Consider the following 27,237-nt stretch of genomic DNA (forward strand, 5'->3'; position numbering starts at 1 on the left):
AAACATGCTCTGGCATATCGATGTAGTCATTTCAAGATAATGAGACCTTTTCTTAGAGGGTTGTCATAAATTTGACTGCCTTATGTTTGTCTGAGGCACCGCAGATTTAATTGCAGTTTTTTTTTGTCAAGGGTTTTGTTAATGTTTAATTTTGCCTTACCCAATATCAGTATTTCTATAAGAAGTACAAACATTTCTACGTTCATACGTTTCTCATTTCAACGTGTTAAGAACTTCCTGCTTTCTTGTAGTCGGTTAATTGTGATAAACTGATTCGATTTGATGGTCCTGGGAAACGCTAACAAGCGATTAGGAGGATCAAACCAATTTGGGGGATGCATTCGCAGGCACGCACCTCAAAGCTTGTATCGCAGTGCCTGCTGTAGCATGAACTAAACCAAGATCGGAGTGTGTTTGTCGAATTCAAAGCAATCCTGTGGTTATACCTTGATGGACTAGTGTCACTGCCCTCTGTCGTCAGATCTTTACAAATGTGATTAAGTTGTAAAGTTGGATAGCCTTATATTGAAAAATGCTACAAGCTATATACCATCAATCGTCATCATTATTCTGAGCCAGCGATGCAAAACGGTTGTTTAACCGATTTACCTAAGTTTTTAGGTAAAAATCATGTTCGACAAATTGTTAAGAATCTTAAAAAATAAATCGGGATAACTTAATTCCATTACGAGTATTTAATTTGGAACAAAGTTGAGCCTTACTTCATTTAGTTTCATGATGATGTCATTGTTTTAACACAACTCCATAAAATAATTATTTAAATTGCGCTGAAGCGAGGAAAGTTTATTGACTTGTTTAAAATCCTACCTTATATCAGCAACATCAGTTGGTGAGTTGGTTGCTTGGTTATTCTAAAACTGATGTATTCTAAAACATCATAAAATCATCCGACACGATTTTATCCTACTTACGCTACAGTCGTATAATTCGGCCGATGGGCTAATGTTGTACCCCTATGAGTTACGTCGCGTCGCCTTGAACTTGGCTTTCTTAAATTCCGGTTTTGCATGTTGTTTGGTCACCCCTTACTAGAGAGGGTAACGTAATAGTCGTTAGCTTTGTGCAATACTAAATTTGTAGTACGGAAGTGCAACGAATATTAAAATTATATTTAATATTTGGTAACAGTACTCACCCCGAATGGATCTCGTGAACGTTGGTGGGATGGGAGACGCCTCGAAGCTCGGATACACCTTCAGATTAGCAGACGAGCTGACGGATCCATTCTCGTTCTCAACAGTACAACTGTACTCCGCCGAGTCACTAACAACTGCGTTCAATACTTCTAAAGTGATCAATCCATCCATAAACTTAGTTTTATATTTCAATTTGTTGTCTAACAACACGCCATTCTTGTACCAAGTTATTTTGGGGTCTGCTGATGAGAGGACACTGCAGGTAAGCTTGACACGGGATCCTTCAACCGCAGTTCTATCGGTCAAATATGTCGAAAATACAGGCTTTCGCTTCAAGTCCCTCGATACGCCTGAACGTTTTTCAGTGATCATGCTCCTAGCTTCGCTCAAAGCTTTAGACTTGTGCCGCTCGAATCGCTTCTCCGACTCGCTTCGGTCAAAGCGCTGCGTTCTCTTTTCAGCGTCGATTCTATCTAACTGTGGTGGCACTGAAGACCTTAATTGTGAATCCAATATTATAGTCTGCGCTTTGTAAATTGTAGCATTTTTTCCCAAACTTTCTCTTTCCGTGAATGTTTCATGTTCAAAAGTCCTTTCTCTGTAGCCGGACGGTCTTGAGAATTCCATTGAGTAGTCTTTAAGGTTATGATCTACGAATTTTGATCTTTCGTCAGATTTTTGTCGAGTTGGTTCGTAGTGATATTCTCTGATGTAGTGATCTTCCATATCAGTTCTTTGGCTTGTTGAAAAACCATTTTCTTCCGTTTTGTGTTTGTATTCTGATGAAGTGCGGTCTACACGTGTGGTCGCCGCCTTTTGATAGTTTTCATTGAGATCCTTTTCTACTTCACGTCGTCTTTCTTCCCTTATTCTTCTTTCAGTTTCTCTAAGTTTTTGTTCCCGAGCTTCTGATTCCTCCTGTTCTTTACGTAACCTCGCCTTCTCTTCCTCTTTTTTCTTGGTTAAAGCTATTTTCCTAGATATTTCAGCTTCTTCAGTTTGTTTTCTTAAAGCTTCTTCCTCTTCTCTTCTCTTTTGAGTCAGTTTTTGCTTTTCTTTAGCCCTTTCTTGTCTGCTTCGCTCTTCTTCTTCTTCTTCTTTTTTAGCTTTTTCTTGTTTGAGTCGTTCCTTTTCCAAACGCTTCTTTTCGGCCTGTAGTTTTTCATGTTCAAGTTTCTCAAGTTCTTTTTGTTTCTTAGCAATAATCTCGCGTTCTCGTTCTTGTTCTTCTTCTTCTTGAAGTTTTTTCGTCGCCAACTGTTTTTCATTTTCCAGTTTTTTAATTTCTGCTTCTTCTTTTTGGGCTGTCTTGAGCTTCTCTTCTCGTTTACGTTTCTTTTCAACCAATTTCTTCTTTTCAAGTTCGACTTCATCTTTTTGAGTTTGAATTTCCAGTCCCTCTGCCTCTTCCTTTTCTTTCAGTTTCTTTGCTTCTTCTTCTTGCTTGATTCGAAGCTCTTCTTGACGTTTCTTTTCAGCCTCTTTTTCTTTCTTTTCGGCTCTTTCTTTTTCTTTGTTTGCTTCTTGCTCTTGCTTGATTCGAAGCTCTTCTTGGCGTTTCTTTTCGGCTTCTATTTCTTTCTTTTTAGCCTCTTCCTTTTCTTTCAGTTTCTTTGCTTCTTCCTCTTGCTTGATTCGAAGTTCTTCTTGACGTTTCTTTTCAGCCTCTTTTTCTTTCTTTTCAGCCTCTTCCTTTTCTTTCAGTTTCTTTGCTTCTTTCTCTTGCTTGATTCGAAGCTCTTCTTGGCGTTTCTTTTCAGCCTCTTTTTCTTTCTTTTCAGCCTCTTTTTCTTTCTTTTCAGCCTCTTCCTTTTCGTTCAGTTTCTTTGCTTCTTCCTCTTGCTTGATTCGAAGCTCTTCTTGGCGTTTCTTTTCGGCTTCTTTTTCTTTCTTTTTAGCCTCTTCTTTTTCTTTCTTTGCTTCTTCCTCTTGCTTGCTTCGAAGTTCTTCTTGACGTTTCTTTTCGGCCTCTTTTTCTTTCTTTTCAGCCTCTTCCTTTTCTTTCAGTTTCTTTGCTTCTTCCTCTTGCTTGATTCGAAGCTCTTCTTGGCGTTTCTTTTCAGCCTCTTTTTCTTTCTTTTCAGCCTCTTCTTTTTCTTTCTTTGCTTCTTCCTCTTGCTTGATTCGCAGTTCTTCTTGACGTTTCTTTTCAGCCTCTTTTTCTTTCTTTTCAGCCTCTTCCTTTTCTTTTTCTTTCTTTGCTTCTTCCTCTTGCTTGATTCGAAGTTCTTCTTGACGTTTCTTTTCAGCCTCTTTTTCTTTCTTTTCAGCCTCTTCCTTTTCTTTCAGTTTCTTTGCTTCTTCCTCGTGCTTGATTCGAAGCTCTTCTTGTTGTTTCTTTTCAGCCTCTTTTTCTTTCTTTTCAGCCTCTTCTTTTTCTTTCTTTGCTTCTTCCTCTTGCTTGATTCGAAGTTCTTCTTGACGTTTCTTTTCAGCCTCTTTTTCTTTCTTTTCAGCCTCTTCCTTTTCTTTCAGTTTCTTTGCTTCTTCCTCTTGCTTGATTCGAAGCTCTTCTTGGCGTTTCTTTTCAGCCTCTTTTTCTTTCTTTTCAGCCTCTTCCTTTTCTTTCAGTTTCTTTGCTTCTTCCTCTTGCTTGATTCGCAGTTCTTCTTGACGTTTCTTTTCAGCCTCTTTTTCTTTCTTTTCAGCCTCTTCCTTTTCTTTCAGTTTCTTTGCTTCTTCCTCTTGCTTAATTCGAAGCTCTTCTTGGCGTTTCTTTTCAGCCTCTTTTTCTTTCTTTTCAGCCTCTTCCTTTTCTTTCAGTTTCTTTGCTTCTTCCTCTTGCTTGATTCGAAGCTCTTCTTGGCGTTTCTTCTCAGTTTCTTCTTTTTCATATCGTTCCCTTTCATTTTGAGCTCTTTGTTCTTCTTCTTTTATTCTTTCTTGTTCTTTTTGATTTCTTTCAATTTCCAAGGTTTCTAGTTCGCGTGTATCTGCATCTTCTTTTTCTTTTTTAGTTCTAGTTTTTTCTTCTTGCTCTACCTTTTGTTCAGCTCCCAATTCATCTTGCTTATGTTTTTCAGCATCTGATTTAATTTCTTCTTGTCTGTTAGCTCTGGCTTCCCGTTCGTCTTCGAGTCTTACATTTTCTTTGCGTTTCTCTTCGACTTTCAACTTTTCTTCTTCTTCAGTTTGTTTTATCTTTTCATCTCCTTTTTGGAGTCTATTTTCTTCTTCTGTATTAGCTTCGGCCTCATCTTCTTCTTTACGTTGTTCAATGTTCGGCTTTTCGTTTTTAGGCTTTCCTGCCATTTCTTCTTGAGCTTTGGCTTTCTCTCCTTGCTTCAGTTCTTCTTTTTGTTTCTCTTCTGTTTCCAACTTTTCTCGTCCTCTCTGTTCCTTTTCACGTTCCAATTTATCAGCTTCTTCTTTTTCCGCCTTTTCTTTAGCTTCTCGTTTAATTTTTTCCTCTTTCTTACCTTTTTTCTCCTTCTTAATTTTGTCCTGTTCAAGTTGTTCTATCTCTTCCTTTTCTTTTTGAGGTTTTATTTCCTCTTGCGTTTTTCGTAGTTCTTCCTGCAGTTGTTTTTCGGAATCTAAAGCCTTTTTTTCAGCGCTTTCTCTTAAATTGTGGGCTTTTTCATCTTCGGCCTGTTTTGGTTGTTCTTCTTTTGATTTCTTATCAGTTTCCAGGCCTTCTTGTTTACGTTGTTTAGCTTCCTCTTTTTCTACTTTGGCTTTTTCTTCCAGCGTTATTTCTTCATCTTTTTTAATTTCTTCTTTTAATTTTTCCTTTTCTATTTCCTGTTGTTTTGAGATTTTTTGAGATTTTTTATCTTCTAAGCGTTTAAATTCGTCTTCTTCCAAGTTCTTTTCGTTATGTTTTTGAAATTCTTCCTCCTGTTTTATTCGTTGCTCCTCCTGTCGTTGTTTTTCAGCTATCAACCCAATTTCTTCATCCTTTTTCTTGTCTTGTTTGGCTTTAGGTTCCCCTTCTTGTTTTTGTTCTTCTAACAGTACTTTCTCTTTTTGGGGTTCTATTTCTTCAAACTGTTTATCAGTGTCGACTCCTTCTTGATTGGATTTTATTTTTTCATTGGATTTGGTTTCTTGTTTTTCTTGACCTTCAGTATCTTTCTTTTCCATATGAGTAGAGGCCTCCGCGAGTTCTTTGTCTTCCTGCCGCTTTTCCTTAGATTGTAATTCTTCTGTAACGCCTTTGTTGACATCCTTTTTCTCTTGCTTAGCTCTTGCATCTTCATCGTGTTGATGCATTGCTTCTTTCTCCTGTTCAAGGTTCTGCTCTGATTTCTTTTCACCTGTTTCTTCCACATATTCTACTTGTTTATCTTCTTGCATTTGTTCTGCTTCAGATAAAGTTGTTACTACGTTCTCTTGCCGAATTTCTTGTTCTTGCCTTATTACATCTTCCTTATGAATTTTCTCGACTATAGCAAGCTCTTGTTTTGTTTCATCGTCCAGCTTTTGTATTACTTCGGTTTCTGCTTCATCGTTAGCGTGTACAGATGTTTTGTCTTTTTCTAAGTAAGCAAGTTCTGATACCTCATTCGAGTCTTTTGTCTTTTCCATTTCTTGAACTATTGTCTCCTGCATTTTACTAGCCACTTCATCTTTATTTTCAACTGTTACTTCTTCCCCAATATTTTCAGTTACTTCTTTTGTTTCGGTAATTACAGTTTCGGCAGATTCATCCGCTTTATCTACTGGTTTTTGAACTTCAGTTTCTTTTTGTGAATTTTTATCTACTGTGGCAGCTTTTTCAGGTGTTTCTTCTTTTTGTTTCGTTTGTACTTGATCCGTTTGAGGTTTTATCTCTGCTGGAGTTACTTCTTCATCAGATTTTTTGTTTGCTGCAGCAGTGGCTGACTTTACCTCTTTTTTCTTTTCTTGCGAACTTTCCTTCTCTTCGTTTATAACTTCGGTAACTTTTACACCATGTTGTTCTTCTACGTCTTGAGCCTTTGTTACTTGATGATCACTAGCTGATCGTAATTGATCTTCCACAGCCTCCGCTTCAATCTGTGTTTCTTCTTTTGTTATCAGTAATTGATTGACTTCTTCTGCTTTCAATGAAGTGCTAGCTTCTTCTGGATTTGGTTCTTCTTTCGAGTGATGACTATCTAATTCTAGAACATTTTTATCTTCAACATCAACTATTGTATCTGCAACATTCTCCGTTGTTTCAGTTTCAGAGGCTTGTTCTACCATGACTTCAGCACTTTGTAATATCAGAGCTTCAGTATTTTGGTCAGGTTTCGTCTCATGGTCTTCAGGCGCTTGATCTTTATCAAGCACAACAGTGTCTTTTGAATCCAAAGGACTTTGATCATCTGAATGCTGTTCAACCTTGGTTTCTTCTTGTTCTGGGTTCTCTTCCTTCCCATCGTCCTTTTCTTGAGACTTATCATTACTAATAGCAGAACTTGCGGCACTTGTTGAAGGTTTTGATGAAATATCTTGGACATGACGCTCAGCAACAACTGCTTTCATTTGTTCCTGAGTTTCTTTTGTTACCTCTTTAGAAGATTCAGTAGATTCTTTTGCTGTGGAAGTACTTGTTTCTTGTTGATCCTCCACAAGAACAGTTTTAACAGCAGAACTAGGTGCTTGCTTATCAGAACCTGCAACACTTTCTATTGAAAGTTTTTGTTCCGGTTGCATTTCAATAGATTCTTCAACCCCCTGTAGAGTTCCTGAGGTTATGAACTCATTAGATTCTTCTGATTTAATTGATTCATCAACTTGTTGTAGATCTTCTAAAGTTTCCTGTTCTTCACTTGTTGGGAGCGGCAGTTTTTTTTTAAGTTCAGAAGTACCCACCGCTTCCTCTAAGAAACCAGCATCTTTCAAGTTTTGAACGACTGTCACTGCTTCCGTAGCAATTTCTGCTACCAGCTCCGACGCGATTTGTTCAATTTGTATTTCGACATCTGGTTCTGTTTCCTGTATACACACTTGTTTAGATGATTTCTTCTTCTTCGAGACAGAAGTTTTTTGTAATTCTTGACTCGTGCTTGGTTTCTCAAATGCTGTGTCTCGAACTATTTCAGATTTACTATCTAATTTTTGATCATTATCAATAGGCTCTTCAATTTTGCCATCTATGCTTGCGGGTTGATCATCTTGGGTTACGACTTCGGTAGATGATTCTGTAGGTTGCAATACTGCAGATTCGGATGTCAAAATCTCTACGTTTTCTTTAATCATTTTATTCTTTTCAACCTTAATAAAGTCTGTTACATCAAGAATTAGTAACGCTAGCTCTTTAAACACTGGTATTTTTTCCTTTACTTCCAATGTTAACTTTGATTCAATGTTTGTGATATTTTTATTTACGCAATTTAAAAGAACATTTACTTTCGCAGTGGACTCTTCTCCTAACACTGAAGCTTGTGGTATCATTACCTCACAAATATTAGACTTAAGTTCTTCAAGAATTATCTTAGTAAATGCAGCATCGCTAGGCAATCTTGCCGTTTTATCAAGGTTAATATAAAACTTAATGTCCTCAAAATGATTTAAAACTTTTCGTAAAGATTTTGAAAATTTCTTCCATGTTGGTTTTTCTGTACTATCAATTTCTATAATGCCGTTTATATTTTTGATAGCCTTTAGAAGACTTTCTGAAGGCTTGCCATAATGTTCAAACATGTACCTTTTTTGTATACTTGAAATGGTACCTCGCATATTAGAAATACTGCCGTACACTGAATGGACTGCTGTAAGAATAGTATCTCGCATTTCTGTTGTAAGTTTTGCTTCCGTCAAATCCTTTTCGAGTGAAAATACTTTATCTTCTAATTGGTCTAAATTTTGTAGCACTTCAACTCCATGTTCGATGAGGGCATCAGCATTGCCCTCAAAACTCAACTTAAGAAATTTAACGGTATTCCTAAGGCTATTTAAGCTAGAAACTATATTGGTTAGATTGCTATCAGTAATACTGATTTTAGAAGCTTCTTCTAGTAATGTAACTGTACTGTCTGTTTCCGTTGAACATTTTTCTAAAATATTCTCGTCAGGTACTTTAACAGCAACAGTTTCTGCATCTCTCACTTCTTGCGTTTCGTTCATATTGTTAACTAGTAATTGCAATGTTGCACAAGCTTCTTTGAGTAGCTCTGGTGGGCTGTCTTCGTTTATCTGGAGCTGTACACTTCTCACACTGCACTCTAAATCTTCAAGAGTCTCATTGAGAGTATCATTCATGGCTCCGTCATAGTCCTGCTTGAGTTTTATAATAACTGTCTGAACTTCATCAAGTGTATCTTTTAGATCCTCCGTATCATCAGCGTCTCTGTCTGTTGGTAGATTAATTTTGTCTGTTACCTTTTGAAGCAATTCTTCTAGCTGTTTCATTGAGTTTTCATCTTCTGTTAATTGAGCTGTGGAATGTATGTACCATGAAATTATTGAAGATTAGACAATAAACACATGATTTTAATTAAAATCTTCAAAAACCACTAAGTTAATTTGTAAATATTTTATTCTAAGATATTACATTTTGATCAAAATTCACAAAGGAAAAAAGTCGATTTCGTGTTAGAACTTATATGCAAAAATTGAAAAATTAACCTCTTTTAAGTACTTATCGCGCAGGAACATCTTACTTTTAAAATTAAAAACGGCATCAAGAAAACAAAAGAACCTACTTATTTCTGCCTTGTAAACTTCAGGTAATCCTGATACCATAGCAGTATTCAAGTCATCTTGCAGGAATGTGATGATCTCTGACACACGTTGTAAAGCATCAGGTTTTACTGCAGGTGCAATTTCTTCTGCGTTCTCCAGAGCTTTCGCATGTAACGTTGACAAGGAATGTTGTAATTTCTGCACCAATTGAACTTGTTCAGCTTTTGTCTCCTCTAAAATACTAGTTTCTTCCGTCAAGGGGAACTCAATACTTTCTTTTAACGCTTTAGCCAGTTCTAAAGATTCTTTGAGTTCATCAGAATTAGTAATCTGCGCTATTTCATTGATTAGATTAGATACTGCGTCCGATGTGAACTCTTGTATGTGTTCAAAGAGACCTGCTTGAGCTGCAAATAAAAACATTGGTTATCATTCGTCAGCGTATTGAAATTGTAAATGCAAGCAGCTACATACTAACATTATTTATCTGTGCGTGTATGTGTGAGTGCATATTATGAGTTTCTTGAAAGAAATGGGTTATGTCTTATTAATTGTACTACTGATAGGACTACTTGAATACGTACTATAGAACCATGTTTTATTTGTCATATATTAAAGGTGTAGGTAGTTATTGTAATCTTATTTGGTGGTTCTTTATAAATTGTTTAAGATGTGTGAGTAAGAATGTAAACGAAAAAAGTTATACAGTTAAAACTACGAGAATGTTTTCGATGTTTTCAATTCGATATTTTATAAGTTAAATAGAAATTTATACAAAAAGAAAGAAATATTATATGAAATGCGGTTTCAAGTAATTAAAACACCCAGAAAGCGATTCGTTACAAAACTTATTTTATTGAAGCATTGCAATTACGCTGCCAATTAAACAAACTTAACTAATTATACATTCAATTAAGTATCAATAATATAGCTTAAGTCATACGTTAAAGCTAGTTACACTACTTGACTAATATCGATATGTTATGCAACGGCGCATTGAGGAAAATGTTTCGTTGTATGAGACGTCATGAAGTTACACAATCATATCAAAAATGATTTCTGAATTAATGGAGTCACAGCTATCATTTTATCATTATTATATGATACATGGATTTCATTTCTCTCAGACTAATAATAATCAGCTGCAGTAAAACATAAGATTATATTTTGTTAAATTATTGAAGGCATTAGTTTTTAACGCAAACACTAGTTCTTGATTGATAAATCCTCCTGTGCAGCTATGCGATGATAAATATTATACGTAGCTACGTAAGAAGCTTTCTACAAAATGAATTAACATTAAAAGCAACATAATATTTTAATTATTACCGAATTCTGGTTTACGCGATTTTTCAGTAGGAGAACGAGGTTCTTCAAAGTCTGAATTAATTGACAAAACTAATACTTCGCCTTCAACATTGTCATCAAAGTCATCAATAGTCTGAGAAATATTTTCTGTGTTGTTAGCAACTGCAGGAGATATTGCTATTCCTTGCGATAACTCTAGCTCTTCATCGCTAGGTTTTCCCTGCTCAGGCTGTATGGAGTCCTCCATAGGAGGCTGTGAGATTTCAGTTTTTATTTCATCTTGTTTCTCATCAAGCAGCGTTTCATTTTCAGAGACATCTGCACTTCTTGACTTTTCATTAGCTGTTTCGTTTTTACCCGACACATCTACTATAGTAGTCATTAAACTCTCAGTAGATCTTTTTTCTCGTGTAGTATTGAGTGGGCTGTTATCATTTGCCGTTTGAGCTTTATGGTTTTCGTTAGTAACGGGGTTAAGAACTTCTTCAACACTCTGTGCTTCAGAAACAATGATGTGACTTGAATGATCAATAATGTCAGCTTCTGCAATATTTTGTAAAGAGGCGTCTACTAAAAGTGTAACCTGATCTGGAATATCTTGCCCTAATGATTTTTGTTCATCACTAACGGATACAAGACCTTCCTTATTGCCAATAACAACAGCACTTGAAAGATCTGTAACGTCTGCTTTTTCAGTAATTTCGGCAGACATTTCAACTAAAGTTGCAGTCTGATGTGGTTTCATAACATTATCATTCACCTCTGAAATAACGTGGTCACTAGTAACAATATCATTACTTATTTGTTCAACTCTTTCCGATTGTACTTTATGTTGTGGTTCGGCTAAAGCTGTGACTGGGTCTCGCGTATCTTTTTGTTCAAGACTTTTTTGTTCATCATCAACAGATTTGAGGACTTCTGCTGAACTCTCTACATTAGAAATTATCATGTTACTTGAAGGTTCAACGTTGTCAGTTATAGAATGATTTTCTTCCGAAGTATCAGTAAAAGAAGCGTGAATTACAGCGCCGACATTATCTTTTAGTTTTACTGTATCTCGACGTTCATCACTCTGTACATTAGCAGCAGTAACATCACTTGCATTGGCATTCTGCCCTATAGTTTCAGTAACTACACATACATCTGAATTTACGTCAGATTCAGCAATTTTTTCTATTGACGTATTTGCTAAAGCTGCTTTGGGACCTACTTCGTCATGGTCAACAATACGTTCTTCAGTATCTTGACATTTGTCACCAACTGACTTAATAAGTTCTTCGGTATTTTTTACATTAGCAGCAGTAGCCTCACAAACTTGTGCACACACATCTATGTCAGCAAGATTTACTATTGATGTGTTATCTAAAACTGTTTCCTGTTCTAGTTTGATAATGTTTTCTTTTTGCTCTACAATGTCTTTGCTTTCAACACAAACTTGCTGTATTAGTTCTTTAGGTTTCTGAGCACTTGTATCAGTAATTTCGCTTTCGTTTTTTGTTGATGTTTCAACTAAATCAACCTGTTCTAATGTAATACTACTTTCTTTTTGTTCTAGTATTTCTTGATGCTCGTCACTTACTGCTTTTGGAACTGTTTCTGTACCCTGTAAATTAGATGAAGTAGCGTCGCTTAGCTTTAGTACGTCAGTTTTATCAAGTTCTTCAATCACCTTAATTCCATCTATTTTTTCTACATCGTAGCGTTCATTACTGACTGATTTTAAAAATTCTTCAGCTCTCTGACCACTATTTGCACCTGTTTCGTCAAGATTTTCAAAGTTTGTATTATCTAAAGCAACCTCTAATGTGACTATACTTTCGTTTGGTTCTAATACATCTAGATATTCGTCACTAACGGTCTTAAGAACAGCTTTTGATCTTTCTTCAGCGAAATGTTCGGTAAAGTCAGATTCTTGAATATTTTGTTTAGTTGTATCAACTAAAGTTACTTGTTGAACTGTACAAGAATTATCGATTGCACTAGTGAAAGATACGTCTATGTTTTTATCAATCGCTTCAATTGGTGGTAATTGTTGTACTTCTTGTATTATAATATCAAAAGTAGCGGCTTGTGCAGCAATTTCATCTTTAGTTACGTGTTCTTCTAATTCTTTTGCCCCAAGAGAGGAGCTACCTAGGACAGTATGAGGCTCTTCAGAACTGATTTCAATTATAGTAGTTGTTTCGAGTGTGTCAGGTATAATTTCTTGAGGTTTAACACTTTCGAGTTTAATCTGATCAAAAGCAGAATCTGTTTTTTCAATTAATTCTACAAAACTATGTGTATCTGGTAGAAGAATATGTTGTTCTCCTAACCCTAAAGACATGATATTATTTTCTTGCAAAACCTCGTCTTCATTTTCCTTTTCACATTCATCCAAACTAGTTTTTGTGGCAGTTTCGGTTAGTAACGCAGCACCAACATTATCTTGTATTAACTGCTCAATTTTTTCGTCAGCAGTGGAAATTATCGTAGTATTATCAGCTGATTCTATTATGTTAGTTCCTAAAATAGACGATGGGATGGATTCTGGTGTATTCAAATTGCTATCATCGGGTGTATTTAAAGTCCTCATGTCAACAGTCGAATCAGTTATTTTTAAACTTTCTTCAGATATTTGTTCTGAAATTAGACTTGAGGGTGACGAGCTGTTTTCTTTTAGTTCTTTGACTTCTGTCAAGGTCACACCTTCGTCATCAATTTTTAGAATGTTTGGTTTCTGTACTTCTTTGGCCAACTCGTGTGTATCGGACGAAATAGCATCTGCATGACCCTCTACTGTTACGTTATCGGAAACACCACCTTCCATTGACAAACCAGTAATTTTTATCTGCGAATCTAAAGATTCATCACCTGTTTTACTAGTAGCACTAATATTTTCCAATGCTGTTTGCTGAGCTAATATGATTTCAGGAGCAAAACTAAGTTGTTCTTCTGATAACAAGGTATCTTCAGGTAACGACCTATCCATTTCTGTGGCTGTAGTCTCTACATCAATTATATTGACAGCCAAATGTTCTTGTATTACGTCAGGAACATTACAAGAAATTGTTTGGATCTTACCTTCGTCATTAACAATTTCTAGGTTTTGGTCATTTTTTATTTGTGTAATTGGGATAACTTCGCTTGCTTGTTTTTCGAGTTCTGTGCCTATTATATTTTTAATTTCGGTTTGTATTTCCTGCATAATACTATTTTCAATGTCTTCATTAAAAGACTCTTCTTGAGCTGCATCACATATACTCTGTACTTGAAGCTTTGCTTTTAACCGCTCAGAAGTATCGACCATCTGTTCTAAAGCGTTACTTTTGACTTCATCAGACAATTTTTCTGTAGATTCTGAAGTAACTACTTGCATGGAAATTAAAGTATCAAGTTCATCTTCTACATTTACTTGGTCACATATCACGGAATCCTTAGACAAACCGTCTTCAGCGGCAGCATTACGTTCCGCAGCAAAACATTCTTGCAACTCTTGGGCAAGAGTAGCGGCCTGTGTAAGGTCATCAACATTTACCAAAGCAGTTTTCTGATCAACAGTTTGAATGACATGATCAGATAAAAATTCACCGATGTTCTGTAATAGTGTGTCTGAAAATATGTAAGTTTTAATGTATTACACGATTAAATAAAGTGTGGTAGATTTTGTGTAGTGTAAAGTAGGTACTTATTATTCATTGGAGATATAATATGTTTGAGGAGTAACCTACATATATCCTAAAATGTGTATAAATAGACTAACTCAGATTTAATTGACAGATTGACAGAGAATTGTAATGTGTATATTGTATAACATGAAGTATCATAAATATCATATAACTGATGTTATTAATTGATCATTCCTATAACCATAGGTTTATTCAAAAAGTTTTAAATAGTTAAGGAAACTATATAAAACCCTAAATAAAAGATTCTTGTCTACTGTAACCGAAATGCGCCGGTATCGGTGCATATATTTTGAGTTCTAAAAAATACAGCATGTATTAAAAATCCTGTCCTTAACTTTGATATAACCATAAATAAGAGGTGCCAGAAATTGGCACGAGAAAGGGGAGGCCTATGCCCACAGTGATGATGATGATGAAGAGCTGCCAGACATGCAAAACAAATATTATAAAAATATTAGCTGTCCCGACGAACTACGTACCGTCTGACAATCGATGATCACAGTGAAGACTATTAATGGTGGACAACCGTTATGACTTAGGGTTATGAAAAATAGATGTTGTTTGATTCTCAAACTTACCCAATATGCATCAAAAAATTCATGACAAGCGGTCGAGCCGTTTCGGAGAAATACTAATTCGTACAGAATTATTGACACGAGCATTTTATATATCAGAGCTCATGATTTATAGTCGTGCCAAGGTCATGCCGACCAAGAATAGTAAAAACTAACTTTCAAAGGTGCCGCCAAACCTGGCACCCTTCGACTAGTGCTGCGTAATATTTATTTGATTAATTTGAACTATGATTTCACAAACTATGCATTTGTAAAACAAAAGTTCTATGTTTATTTATTTGTACCATGTATGCGTGTATCCTATCATCTAATAGGATGAAATTAATCATATTAGGCAAACAAAACATGATAACGCTTTTTATTTTTGTAATATTCAGAAAATGTAACAACAACAAAAATATGGAAAATATATTTGAATTAGTTAAATATTGTTTTCTTTTTTAACATTTATCTATGTAAAATAAAAAAATACTCGTAGCTAGTTTTGCAAGTTTTAAATACCGTTCTTGTTCGAGTCAACAATGACATATCGATTTCAAAGTACGGCCGTAGAAAGTCATTTCGAAAATCAGTAAAAATAATACTAGACACGTGTGCGCCTTTTATCAGAGGATTACGGCAATAGAAGGCTAGTGGAAGTAAAGGAATCCATAATTGTCGGAAAGCTTATTTGAATTCTATTCGGTTTTCTAGTTATCATGATTAATTATTTTAACACTGACATGGGTAATCTGAATTAATTTAAGATCAAATAATTACAAAAATCTATACTTATTCATTTTCCGCTACTCTTCGATCGCTTAATTGACAGGACAGGTTTTTTAAATACATACTGTAAAACTTAATAGAATGTCTACAAGTGAATTTATAAATACCTGTCGTAGCTTCTGCCAATGGTTCTTCTGTTTTCTGCGAAGCTTGTCCAGTCTTCACATCACTTACTTCTTTCACCTCTTCCAAAGAAATAGGTTCAGCTTCTTTTTCCAAACCGACTTGCATTGGCATAATTTCCTTGGATTTCATTTCTGTCTCACTTTGACCTTTAACTGCCGATGCATCTGCAACTTCTGACAAAGATTTTGTTTCAAACATTGCTTCAGTTACTTCTGAAGAAATCGATTTACTCTTTGAGACTTCAACTTGAGTCGTAGTGTCAGTAGTCTTTGAAAGTTCTGATTCTATGATTTGTGCAACATCAGCAACAACTTCTTCAGATGTTATTGTTTTGGCTTTTTCCGTAATATCGAGTTGAGAAGTAACCGCTGTGAGATCTGCTAGTAAATTCTCGGTAATTTCTGTTACACGTTGTATAGTTTCTTTGTTAGTAGATGGAAGTCCTGCTAAGGTATCCAATGGTACATTTTCTAGGGCTGCGAGAGCCATGTGAAGCTTTTGTACTAACTGAACTCTCTGTAAGTTTGTTTCTTCCTTAAGAAAATCGCTAGTCTCTGCTTTTAATTCCACTTCAGAAGCCGCGATATTCTCACGTAGTTCTTTAACTACACTTATCGTTTTCTTCAGTTCCTCGGCATTCACAAAATCAGACAAAATATTTATTACTTCAGTAATATCATCTGACACAAACTCATCTATATGCTGTACCAACAAATCTGCGAAAAAAAAAATAGACATTTATGGCAATTGAAACTTTAAACATTGTTTGAATCCTCCTAAATCCTAAACATAGTAACAGAAAGTAAACTATGTAAAATAAAACCGCTGAAAATGTTAGTGTTTATATGAATTATCTATAGAGTTTATAAATTACCTATTGTTGCTTTAGGAACTTCAAGGAGCTCAGCAGTTTTGTATGCAATTTGTTCACTATCAGGAGCAGCCTCATGCAGCACCGGTCCAAAGTCTTCAATCACTACGGCACTGACCGATTCTGTTGTCAATGTTTTCGAAGTCGCCACTTCTAACGATTGATCTAAATCAGTACTACTCAACTTAGAATCTTCCATCACTATTGATTCCATCGCTACTGATCCAGTTTGTTCCATTATTACATTTTCGCTACCTTCAACTGCAGTAGTTTCTAGTGGAATAATATCAGCAGTTTCTGGCAACAACTCTTGGCTTATGTCCGCAGTCGTTTCTGACGTGACAACTTGCATAGTTTCTGCGGTAACAGAATTTTCTGATGTTTGCTCTACAGCAGCCTGCTCAAGAGATGTTGACGCTTCGGTTTCACCTAATTGTGCCAAAATAGTAGGTGTTGATTCCAAAGTTGCAGCAGCTAATTCTGATGTGGTTATAGAGACAGTTTGTCTTTCTACCGATTCGACGGTCGATACGGCTTCGGCACCCCTGGGTGGTTCTAGAGGAGCCTGCAATGCTACTTGGATTCCAGTCACAGCTACTAAGTCGGCTTGAAGTTGGGCCGTTACTCTAGCAATTCGTTGCAGTACTCGTGGGCTGAGAGCCGGAGCAAGCTCTTGTGCACTATCCAAAACTTGAACTTGCAACGCAGACAACGCTGTTTGAAGCTTCTGTGCTAGTCTAAATTGATTTTCTCTTATATCCGTTGTATTTTCGAGTTTAGTTCCTTCTTCGGTCAAAGTTTCTAAGGCTGCAAAACTTTCACGTAGCTCCTTCGCAATTTCCATAGTCTCATTGATATCTTCAATTCTAATTACGGCAGATATTTCTTCGACAATTTCAATTAATTCAATGTACTGGTCTATATGCTGAACTAACTGTTTTGCTTTTTCTGCAAAAAAGGATATGTTTTAAAACGAAAACTTTATATTATAATGCAACACTGCACCATAGTTAATCATTACAATGCGGCAGTTTTCTTTAAGATAGAATTATGATAGTAAAATACACTTGAATCAAACGAACAATGATGTACATTTTGCGTTTTTACAAAGCCTTGATTAATTTCGATTCAATAATGAAACCATATTATTGACATCCACGTAAATTTTACCTTCTTTGATTTCTATGTTTTCGATAATTTCAACTTTGTCTAACTCAGTCAATAGCTGATACGTAGTCAGAAAAACGAGTTCCATATTTTCGATTTCTACTTGAGTTTTTCCTTCGAATATGTCGGTACATTTCCAATCGAATTTCGACAAAATATTTTTAAGGGATGTCAAATGTTTGTTCTTTACTTCGGTAATTTTTGGAGAGTTCAATTTTTTGAGAGGTAGAGCCAATAAACCTTTTAATTCAGTTGCCAACTCAAAACATTGGTTTAAATCAGTGTCACACAATGTACCTGATGCGACCAATATTTCAAGATCTATATTAACAAACCGATCTATTGCGCTTTCCAAAGAGTCAATGTTAGAATTGATATCTATAAAAAAGAACATTCAAAAAGTCAATTATCAGTAAACAAAATTTGAGCAGCATAAGTAAAACCATCGCAATGTTTAGATTCAGTTGTAATCACATAACTGTTTAAAAGAAAGAAAGGGTATAGTTATAATGTAAATCAAAGGAGAAACCCGATTCTGGGCCTAGCCGTTACACGAATGAAATATGTACCAAAAAATTCTACTATTTTTCTTAGTTAACCCATTTAAATCTTAGCAACAATTACAATGGCCAAGTCTAAAAAAAAGTACATTTTTATTTTTCTATTTAAAACAACCTTTGTAAAGTATTTATTTTATTGTACATAACTTCATTTGGAAACACTAGCATAAAACAATAGAGTGTACCTAGAATATAATCGATTTAGCGGATATTACATTTTTAAAACTATATCAATATAAAATGAAAAATATACATTATTTACAAAACGTCAAAAAATACATCTTCATCCATGCCAAAGTCGGGAAACATGCCCAGAAGGCTGGTTGCATGGTCACGTTCTTTGGGCAAAATATAAACCTGCATTAGCCTTTATTTTATTGTAATTGCTTTTTTAAATTCAAATCATTGTAAAATAAAAAAAAATCTGGTGTATAATAATATTTTTATGTAAGCACGATTAAAAAATCATTAAAGGAAATAAATAATTGAAAAAATCGATTTCAACGAATCGATTCATTTATTTCACATGGATTGCACTAGTAAATGGCAAATGCCAATGTCAACGTCTGACAATTGACATCGTTTTTCCGTGTCATTCGCTCTTCGTATCTTCGCGCATGTGAATGTGTTTTTCAAATACTCGAGATTCATTACAATATTAAACCTCTGCTCGAATACTGGACTCCGAAACTGATTGCCTTCTGACTGACCCTCGCTTGCATATTGGATGCCTGCATTCCTGCTGACCTTTGCTGGACAACCGGATCTGAATATTGCTCTTCTGACAATTGGTGGATACGGTATCATGAGTGCATTAATGGAGGAATAGCAACAGACCGTTGCAACACAATAGAAAGGCGAATATTGGTTGGGTGCTGTGCCCACACCATGGACCAATTATCCTCCTGCACAATTCCTAGATAGTGTATTATTATATTATGATAATCCTAACGAAGGTGGTTAATAAAGAATGATCTCAATAATACGGTTTTTTTATTTTAATAAACCTATTGTCGCAATCGCAGTTTACTGTAATTTCAGATAGCATCAAATTCCCTGGTAGTAAACACAATGCTTAAATATGTCATTATTGATGTAAGTAGGCCCTATCTAGCAAACATAGTTTTCTGCTGAGGTTTTCAAGAATATTAATCTGAATTCACCACTTTTTATGTAAGTAGGTACCTAAACCTCATCATATTAGGTTGCGAGCGCACAGCTCGAAACAAAAATATGGCTGCGATGCCTGCTGACAGCAGAGAGTGTGAGAGAGAGAGCGTTGCTAGGTTACTAAGCACGCTCCGTCTTAAAGCGCACCGATAGTCCAGTCACAGTTTTTGAAGAAGGAGGTTTCAGTAAGGATCTTGAAGAATTAAGGAGGTTTCACTATAATAAGGAGGTTTCGCTGAGACTAACAATCAGTGTAAACATTGTCTGATTTTACCAACTTGGCCATTGCTGAGAGACGTGAAAATTGGGGACGTGAAATCTTCCTAAGTTCTCTAATTTATGGCAAAATTCCAGCTCTGTAACGCCAGGCCCAAGATTCTATGGAGTTTGGTTTTCTCCTTTGCACTGTTAGTAAAAAAAGTGTTTGAACAGACTCTGGGACGGATAACAAAACCAGTCATGTACGGGTCGGCCTCGCAAGGGAAAGTGTAAAAAGACGCTTAAATAAACAAATCGATTGGGTGATAAATAAATTAGTGGGAACCCATTCTCAGATTTATTTATCAACCAATCAACAAATTGTCTTTCGTAACAATCGTTACTTAACTTTGATCTTTATTATTTGTTGATATTATTGTTTTTGTTCTTATAGCAGCAGAATTAATTCGAGTGCTATGATAATTTCAACTTTCAAGCCATTACGGTTCATGAGATAAAGACTAAAGCGGGATGTTCAAACAGACGAACAACGGCGCCTCAGTAATAGGATTCTGTTTTTACCGTTTGGGTGCCGAACCTTAGAGAGAGAGAGTGTTATTCGATTAAATCATGTTCTTAATTAAACAGATTTTGATTATTAGTGACAATTTGAAAGTGATGAAATTATTACCATTTTACAATAACATTGTTGTTTTAGGTCCAAAAAGATTATTGAATAAAAGGATTAGGACGAATACTGTTTACTTTTGTTATTTTTTCCCAATCAAACCGTAACAGCAACGCTTATTTGATAAAAATTGTTGCTTTTAAAATGTGATAATTGTCATTTTTACTAATACCCGACGTCAAGTTAAGACAATTTAATGCAATTTTGTACGACACAAAATAGAACGCCACACTGGGATTCTGCTGGCCCAATACAATCCGTCTACATGCAATATTTTGTCAAAAAGTTTTTAAAATAACTATATTAATATATCAGTGTGAATCAGAATTAAATGCAAGGATCATTCATATACGTACACACGGTATATTGCGTACTATCGAAGTAAAGATTTGCCTTTTAAATGTCGTTTCGGATCGTAAAGCTTTACATCAAAATGAAGGTGTTGAGCACTTGTCGGTACAGCGATTTCCACCTTACTCTATCCTGAGCCATCTCTTTAGCTTTTTTATACCTATGTTGCTTCCCTTCGGCCTTTTTTCTAGACCAGGAAGGAAGAACATAAACCTACTGAATGTAAATGTTTCAAGAACATTGAAACGCTTCAAACGGATTTACTAATACCGTAAAAATGCATATGAAATGTTGAGACTAATATTCGAAGCTCTATTATTCGCTAAGTAAAAGCATTTACAACTTTAAATGGCCGCTAACGCAATATTACATTTTGGCTACTCACGATAAACACGACTCCGACGGCAGGCAAAGCGCAGAGCGACACGTCCTCGCTCTGGCAAGCCTGGTGGCGTACTGATTGAAATTGATTTGCGAGCGCGGTATAATAGTTTTCAGGTAAACAAAGGAAATATTTGCAATATAAAGATATGATATTTTAAAATCGATGTTTTATAGAAAGTGTGCATCTACCGTTATTATGAGCTATGTAAAGTCATGTAAATTATTAAAATATACGTTTTGATTTCTCATTATTTGAATTTGTTTTATGGTTAGACACCTAAAACAAAAATAATATTTTTAACAAAACATTTTCCTGAGGATATACTAAATTAGTTTCAACTTTTGAGGTTTAGGTTTCCTTCTGTTTTTATTTATAACGTATTTTGGCTTCGAAATTAGTACTGAAACCGAGTTTAAGATAACCTCTTAGGTTTATTGATATGGCATGTCTACCTAAATCGTGTTTTATATTTTTTTGCAAATAGTTGGTGGAATTAACAAGTTCGAGAGTACATTTTATAGAAATGGCACTTGGACGAAACTAGTAAACGAGTTTTTCAACTATTGTTATTCCTAAAAACGTAACAATGTAAATCCGTCCGTGTGTCACAGCCAATTTACTCAGAACTATTCAATAAACATTTGAACATTGAAGCATTTCTGTAACAAGCTTCAACTGTTTTTTTCAAATTGCTCTCGTACACGTTATCCTATGCACTGTTAAGGCAAATGAAGACATCGTGCGTAAATAAGAGTTGAAATAATAATCATTTTTATGTTGCACTTAGGTCGAAGTAAGTCAGCTGCTGAATATTTAATTACGATATAGCCTGAGTTTGTTTAATCACATAGTTTAAATCATACTAATTTGAACCTGAAATTTTGTTCACGTTTTTTAAATATGCAATTAAATAGTATTCTTCATACATACCCTTAGGAAGTTTCTGCTCGGTGAACACGGTGACATGTTCAGAGGATAATATGTTACCCAGTGACTTTTCAATGTCTTCCACTGGCTTAGCGATGTCTTTGACCACCTGAGCAACTTGTACTCCTTCAATTGAACGCAAGCTATCTTGTATTGAATGTATTTCCTTATCAACTTCCATTATCAATGATATTTCTTCGTTAGCAATAGCTTCCTCTGCTTCGATTCTTTCGATGATTTCTTTGTGTTTTTCAGTCATTGTTTGAACAAGAGATTCTGTAGTAGAGATATCAACGGAGATAGAGTCCTCTTCCACACCACTAAGGACCTGCTCCTGGACACTTGTCAGCTGCTTGTGTAGTGCTTGTAAAGGTTCCAGCATTTCAGTGAGCACTGCTTTCAAAGGACCTTCTTCTATCCTTGGTTTGGGAGCTTTTACTTCAAGAAGGCTTTCTTGTAGTACATCAGTGCAATCAGACAGACATTTGAGTAAAATCAATGTCTTCCCCGTTCCACTTGCATCTTTATAGTCTTGATGTTTTTCAATACAAGTTGATACTTTTTCTAATATGTCTTTTGTGTTGGAATCCTTATTTACCGTTTTTTCTTGTTCGACAAACGTAGAAAATTCTTCAATCATATTTGCTAACGTACTGCATTCAACAACATGTGTTTTAGTGCTTTTGATTTCTTCTAAAATATCAGCATGTACATTTTGTAAGGAAGGTTTGGCTGTTTCTAAGATTTCGACAAATTTGTTAACAGTTTCTGTGATTTGCACATCTTGTTTGTTCTCCTTTGCTGCTTTTAGTACTTTAGCTGAATTTTCAAACTTCGCCAAAGGAGCTTCAATGAGAAGCTCAGATTGTGAGTCGACTATTTTCAAAAGAGATTGTTGAACGTTTTGTAGGCAGTCATCCGCATGGATCAAAAACGTAGCCAAACATTCATTTATATCTTCGGAAAGGGTCAATTCGAACTTTTTATTTTTAAAATCATTAATTGTGCTCTGCAAAGAACTAAATTCCTGCAAAAGTCTAATGATCTTTTTGTGTGTTGTAGCCTTTGAAATCAAACAGCGAAGAATCGTGAATTCGTTTTTGCAAGTCTTGAAAAAGTCTTCGACTATCATCAGGTCTGCTTCAGGCGTCTCTTGGGTTGAGTCTTGCACGACATTAACAGCACTGTCAACTATGTCTTCCATTAACAAAAGAGACTCCGATTCCAATTCCACAGCAACCTGTGGTGACATACAAGTTATGTCGGAAGCTCGAGACAGATCTACAAAGTCGTATTGTTCTAAAACAGCTATGTTATTCTGAAGTTCGTCAATAGTTTGAATTAATTTAGCTTCTTGCGCTATTTTTTCAGGGGCATGAGGAGTGAACTGAATTATTTCCTCTTGGACTACTGTAATTTTTTCGTACAGTTCTTCTGTAATCGTTTTAACTTGATCAATTTTAATTCCTTTGGACACATCGGTTGCATCTAATAAATTGTCAACGGTCACTTCTAAGGCAGTCACTTCTTTTGGTATAGGAGTCGTTTCGACGGCCTTTGTAGTCTCAATAATTTCTTTTAAATGCTCACACACCTCTCTTATCGCACCGACTTTGTTTGCAATCTCTACTGTGTTATCAGCATTATGCATAGCAGGAAACACAGCAAGCATGCACTTATCTATATGCTTTTTAAATTCAGACAAGTTCTGAATTACGGAATGTATTTTTTCCGTCGGCAGCTCTAATATATTTTCGTATATTGGAATGTTGCTTGTGTCTAACACCGACAAACTCTGCTGTATTTCCTGCATCGGCTCAGCTATAGCTGTTAGTTTTGATGGGTTTATTAAGTTGCTAATTTCGTTTGATCCTTCCATAAGCAATGGATGAAGAACTTCTTCAATACCCGAATGTAATTCACCTAAACCTACAACGAATGATTTAAGACTAGAATAATCACTGACTTCCGATAATGAGTCTAAAGCATCAATAATATCTGGGGTTTGAAGAATAGTTATGTGTTCATTTAAAGTTTGTAGAGCTTGGGCTGTTGCTGTAGTTTGCTGTTCGACGTTTAATACTAATACATCTGGCTCGATTGCCGTTTCGACAGCAGCCGGTAATAATAAACGATCTGATGCAGTCGCGTCAGCCGTTGTCTTAATACCCGATATATCTTCCAAGGTTGACATATCATCTATAGCTTCTACTCCAGCTTGTTCTTGTATCATCAAAATGCAACTGTGTAAGTTTTGTACTGCGCTAGCCATATTAACACTTATATCATAAGGAGTCAAATTCTCATCGTATTGAGAGATAACTTCTTGTTGCAATATTTCCAATGTTGTATTTAATTCATGAAGAGGCTCAGCTATTGTAGCCATTATTTCGCTATTATCTTTCATACTTTCGATATTTTCAACAATCTGCTGATTGAGCACAATTATATTTTGATTAAGTTCACATAATGGTGATGCAAGAGTTTGAGCAAACGAAGAAATGTCCGATATGTCTGAAACATGTTCTTCATCGATGCCACTTGCTTTTATAGACGCGACACTGCGTTTCAGTTCTTCAAGAACGGGACAAATAGTTTCTAATGTTGGTGTTACACCTAGTTTTAATTCTTGTGTAGACTCTAAAGTTTTTAAGTTCTCAATTGCTGCTATCGCGTGATCTATATGTTCTACAACAACTTTAGCCTTTGATTCTTTAAGCTCTTGTGGAGGCAATTCCTGAACATGTTCATAATCAATTTGTACGCTAGTCTCTTCTGCAGTGTTTATAGCTTCTTGTATTCCGACGAGAGTGTCAGCGATGTTAGTTAGAATAAAGCAGTTTAATTCAGAATCAAAGACATTTGTGATGAATTGGTCTTGGATAATTCTCAAAGAGTTATTCAAACTTGCAAGTGCCAAAACGCTATCGACGTCTAAATTCTTTATAGAGGCATTGATAATGTTGACAGCATCACAAATTCCCATAAGAGTAAAATATTTCTTCGATTCGTTACTCTCTATAACATTCTCTAACACTTTGGTTAAGTTTTTGTGGAAAACAGTCATATGATTTTTGACTTCAGGTAAAGAATCTAATCTGGGTAAATTATTTTCTAATGCTATTAAAATCTGTGCCATCTTTTGTAAGGCATCCAGTTTATTTTCACTCTGTAGGACGTCAAACGTACCAACATTTCTCTCGATTACTTCAATTTGCGAGGATATCTTATGTAGGTTTTCTTTAATCGATGCTACAGCTTGTTTCAAAACTTCCTTTTCTTCACTTCTAGATTCAGTCGATAGCTGTTCAAATGAGTTTCTTAGTTTGACTACGGACTCCATTACGGTTTCAATAATTTCGGTATTGTATTTATGTAGAGATGATGTGGACTCCTTAACCGATAATGTTTCTATTTGTTCTAATGCCGTTTGCAGATCTTGTATAGATCCAGACATGTCATTAAGTATTACTTCACTGTTTCTGACTTTAGAAACATCTATGATTTTGCCACTGTCCGCGCTTTCCACAATACTAAGAAGTGAATTCAGAGGACTTTTTAGTTCAAATACAGCTTTTTGAGTGTCTCTGAGATGCTTGATCTCAACCGAAGGTTCTTCAACTTTAATTTCACTTGCTTCATTAAGAAGGTTTCTAGCTTTTATGGTGTCTGAAGAGAATTTGATTACGGTACACATTTCATTATTGACTGTTTGAATTTCTGCAAGCACTTTGTCGTCAGTGAGCAAGTAATCCTTGGAAATGATAGTATTAATTTCTGATAGCAATTGTTGCATTTCACTTCCGCATGTTTCAACAAATGCTACACATGTTTTCTTCACTAAAGTTCTGCTGTCACTTTCCATGTCAATACACTTTTCAATAAGAGTAAGTGACCGCTGAAGAGCCTTCAAAGGTTGTGGAAGGTTGTTAAATAATGTACTGCTTACTTCTTTAGATTCAGTTGCGGCTTCTCGTGCAGCGTCTGTTATGCTGTGTATTTCAGTGAGAGGAGATATTAAACTGCTTATGATTTCTAAGCTTCGAGAGGCCGTTGCCGCTGAAGTCATCAGTTCAGACTTCAAAATAATATCTCTTTCAATAATCTGGACATCATTGATAACTTTTGATAATGAAGTGCTCACATTAATCATCTTTTCTTTGAACTCGTTTTCAGTTATTTGAGGTTTTTTATGTACTTCCACTTCAACAGATTCTTTCTTAACAAGTATTTCCTCCCTTAGTTTACTGACAGATTTTTCACTGCCTGAGCTTGATCGTCTGGAGCTGCGACTAGTTCGTCTCTCCCTCTTGGGTTTAACAACTGGCACTATCTCAGAATCTAGAGAATGTTTTACGGCTTCATCCTTAAACACAATGGTTTTTGTTGGCTCAGATGACTCTTGCCCATCTTCGCCTGATGGTTTCGAGGATTTGGATTTGGGTTTGCCAAGGCTGTGGGCACTGGCGAAGCTTTCAGCTTGCGTATCGTCATCTCGTTTGATATCTTCAGACATAGACGGATCACGCGATAAACTGAAGAAGTCATCGGCACTTCTCTGAGAATCTGACTTTTTCCTGCTGAATTTAAGTAGCACATCAGATTTTTCTTCCGATAATAACGCCATAGTTTTTTCCAAATAATCTTCTCCACCTATTTCTATGTCTTGATCTAAAGAAAGCTGAGGCGGGCCGTTTTCGTCAGCTATCGATATATCTTCTATATCAGCCTCTGTCCGCATGTCTTCGTCCGGAGAAACAAAGTAGTCTGGTGATACGTCGATAATGACTGCTTCCATCAATAAATTTCCTGATGTAGAAGTTTCTTTTACAAATCTGAGTGGTGGTAACTCAACTACATTGTGTTCTGTAATATTTTCTGAGAGCTGGTCAGCGTACATTTCAACGATCTGTAAAGCTTCTTCTTCAGTCAAATCAGGAGTTTCGTAAAGAGATACCGAAACTTCTTTGCCGTCAAACGAGAACGAAATCTCTCCCTTATCGTCAAGAGTGGTAACGTCCCCAACAGGTGTGTCATACATTTGTGATGTTCTTTCTTCGTGTATGGTGCTAAGCGACAAATTCCTTTGTAAAGCTTGTTCTTCTGCTTTTTTCTTTTTAGCTTTCATCGAATCATCGAATCCAAGAAGTGAGGCTGAGCTTGCAGCTATTCCCATACAGTTCTGTGCTTCACAGGTATAAGTACCAAGGCAGCAAGTGCCGTCTTGTCCAGATATGATGCGATGGATATCGCCCGGTTTCAACTCTTCTCCGTCTTTATACCATTTTAAGACGGGTTGAGGGACTCCGATGACCTTACATTCCAAGTTCACCGCTCCTTCATCAGATAAGATTGCTTGGAGATTCTCCAAAAATCTAGGTTTCTTATAATGTCTAGGTATGATTAGTTTAAGAAAACATGAGGTTACGCTATGTCCAAAGTCGTTCATGGCGACACACTTCCACTCGGCTTGGTCGAGGAACTCGAGGCTCTGTATGTCGAGGTAGAACACGCCGCGCTCCTCCTGGCCGTGGTGGCAGCGAGACGACTCGTCCACCGGCTGCTCGTCTCGGTACCACAGCACCGACGGCTCAGGCGGAATGGCGACTGCGGAATCAAAGAAATTTAAAACATTTAATAATTATTGAGAAAGGTGTTTTTCATACGCAATACTATAAAAAACGATAAATCTATATCTCTTCAATGATATACAATGAAAATTAAC

The 27,237-nt window shown here is 36.0% G+C and overlaps 1 protein-coding gene across 5 annotated transcripts in view; it reads right to left on the minus strand.

The window, feature by feature from the left end:
- Positions 1–27,237, minus strand: part of LOC113500165 (titin homolog) — a 151,231-nt gene that overhangs the window by 24,744 nt on the left and 99,250 nt on the right. For 3 of the 5 annotated variants that reach the window (XM_026880866.1, XM_026880865.1, XM_026880864.1), the window contains exons 10-16: positions 21,516–27,119; positions 17,237–17,611; positions 16,070–17,014; positions 15,177–15,911; positions 10,080–13,649; positions 8,771–9,157; positions 1,157–8,503 (exon numbers count right to left, since the gene is read on the minus strand). In XM_026880866.1, coding sequence (XP_026736667.1) covers positions 1,157–8,503; positions 8,771–9,157; positions 10,080–13,649; positions 15,177–15,911; positions 16,070–17,014; positions 17,237–17,611; positions 21,516–27,119 — 18,963 coding nt within the window. The remainder of the gene's footprint in view (positions 1–1,156; positions 8,504–8,770; positions 9,158–10,079; positions 13,650–15,176; positions 15,912–16,069; positions 17,015–17,236; positions 17,612–21,515; positions 27,120–27,237) is intronic. The other 2 variants (XM_026880868.1, XM_026880869.1) reach the window with 2 other exon arrangements.

This window comes from Trichoplusia ni, chromosome 13, assembly GCF_003590095.1.
Source record: "Trichoplusia ni isolate ovarian cell line Hi5 chromosome 13, tn1, whole genome shotgun sequence".
Lineage (NCBI taxonomy): Eukaryota > Metazoa > Arthropoda > Insecta > Lepidoptera > Noctuidae > Trichoplusia > Trichoplusia ni.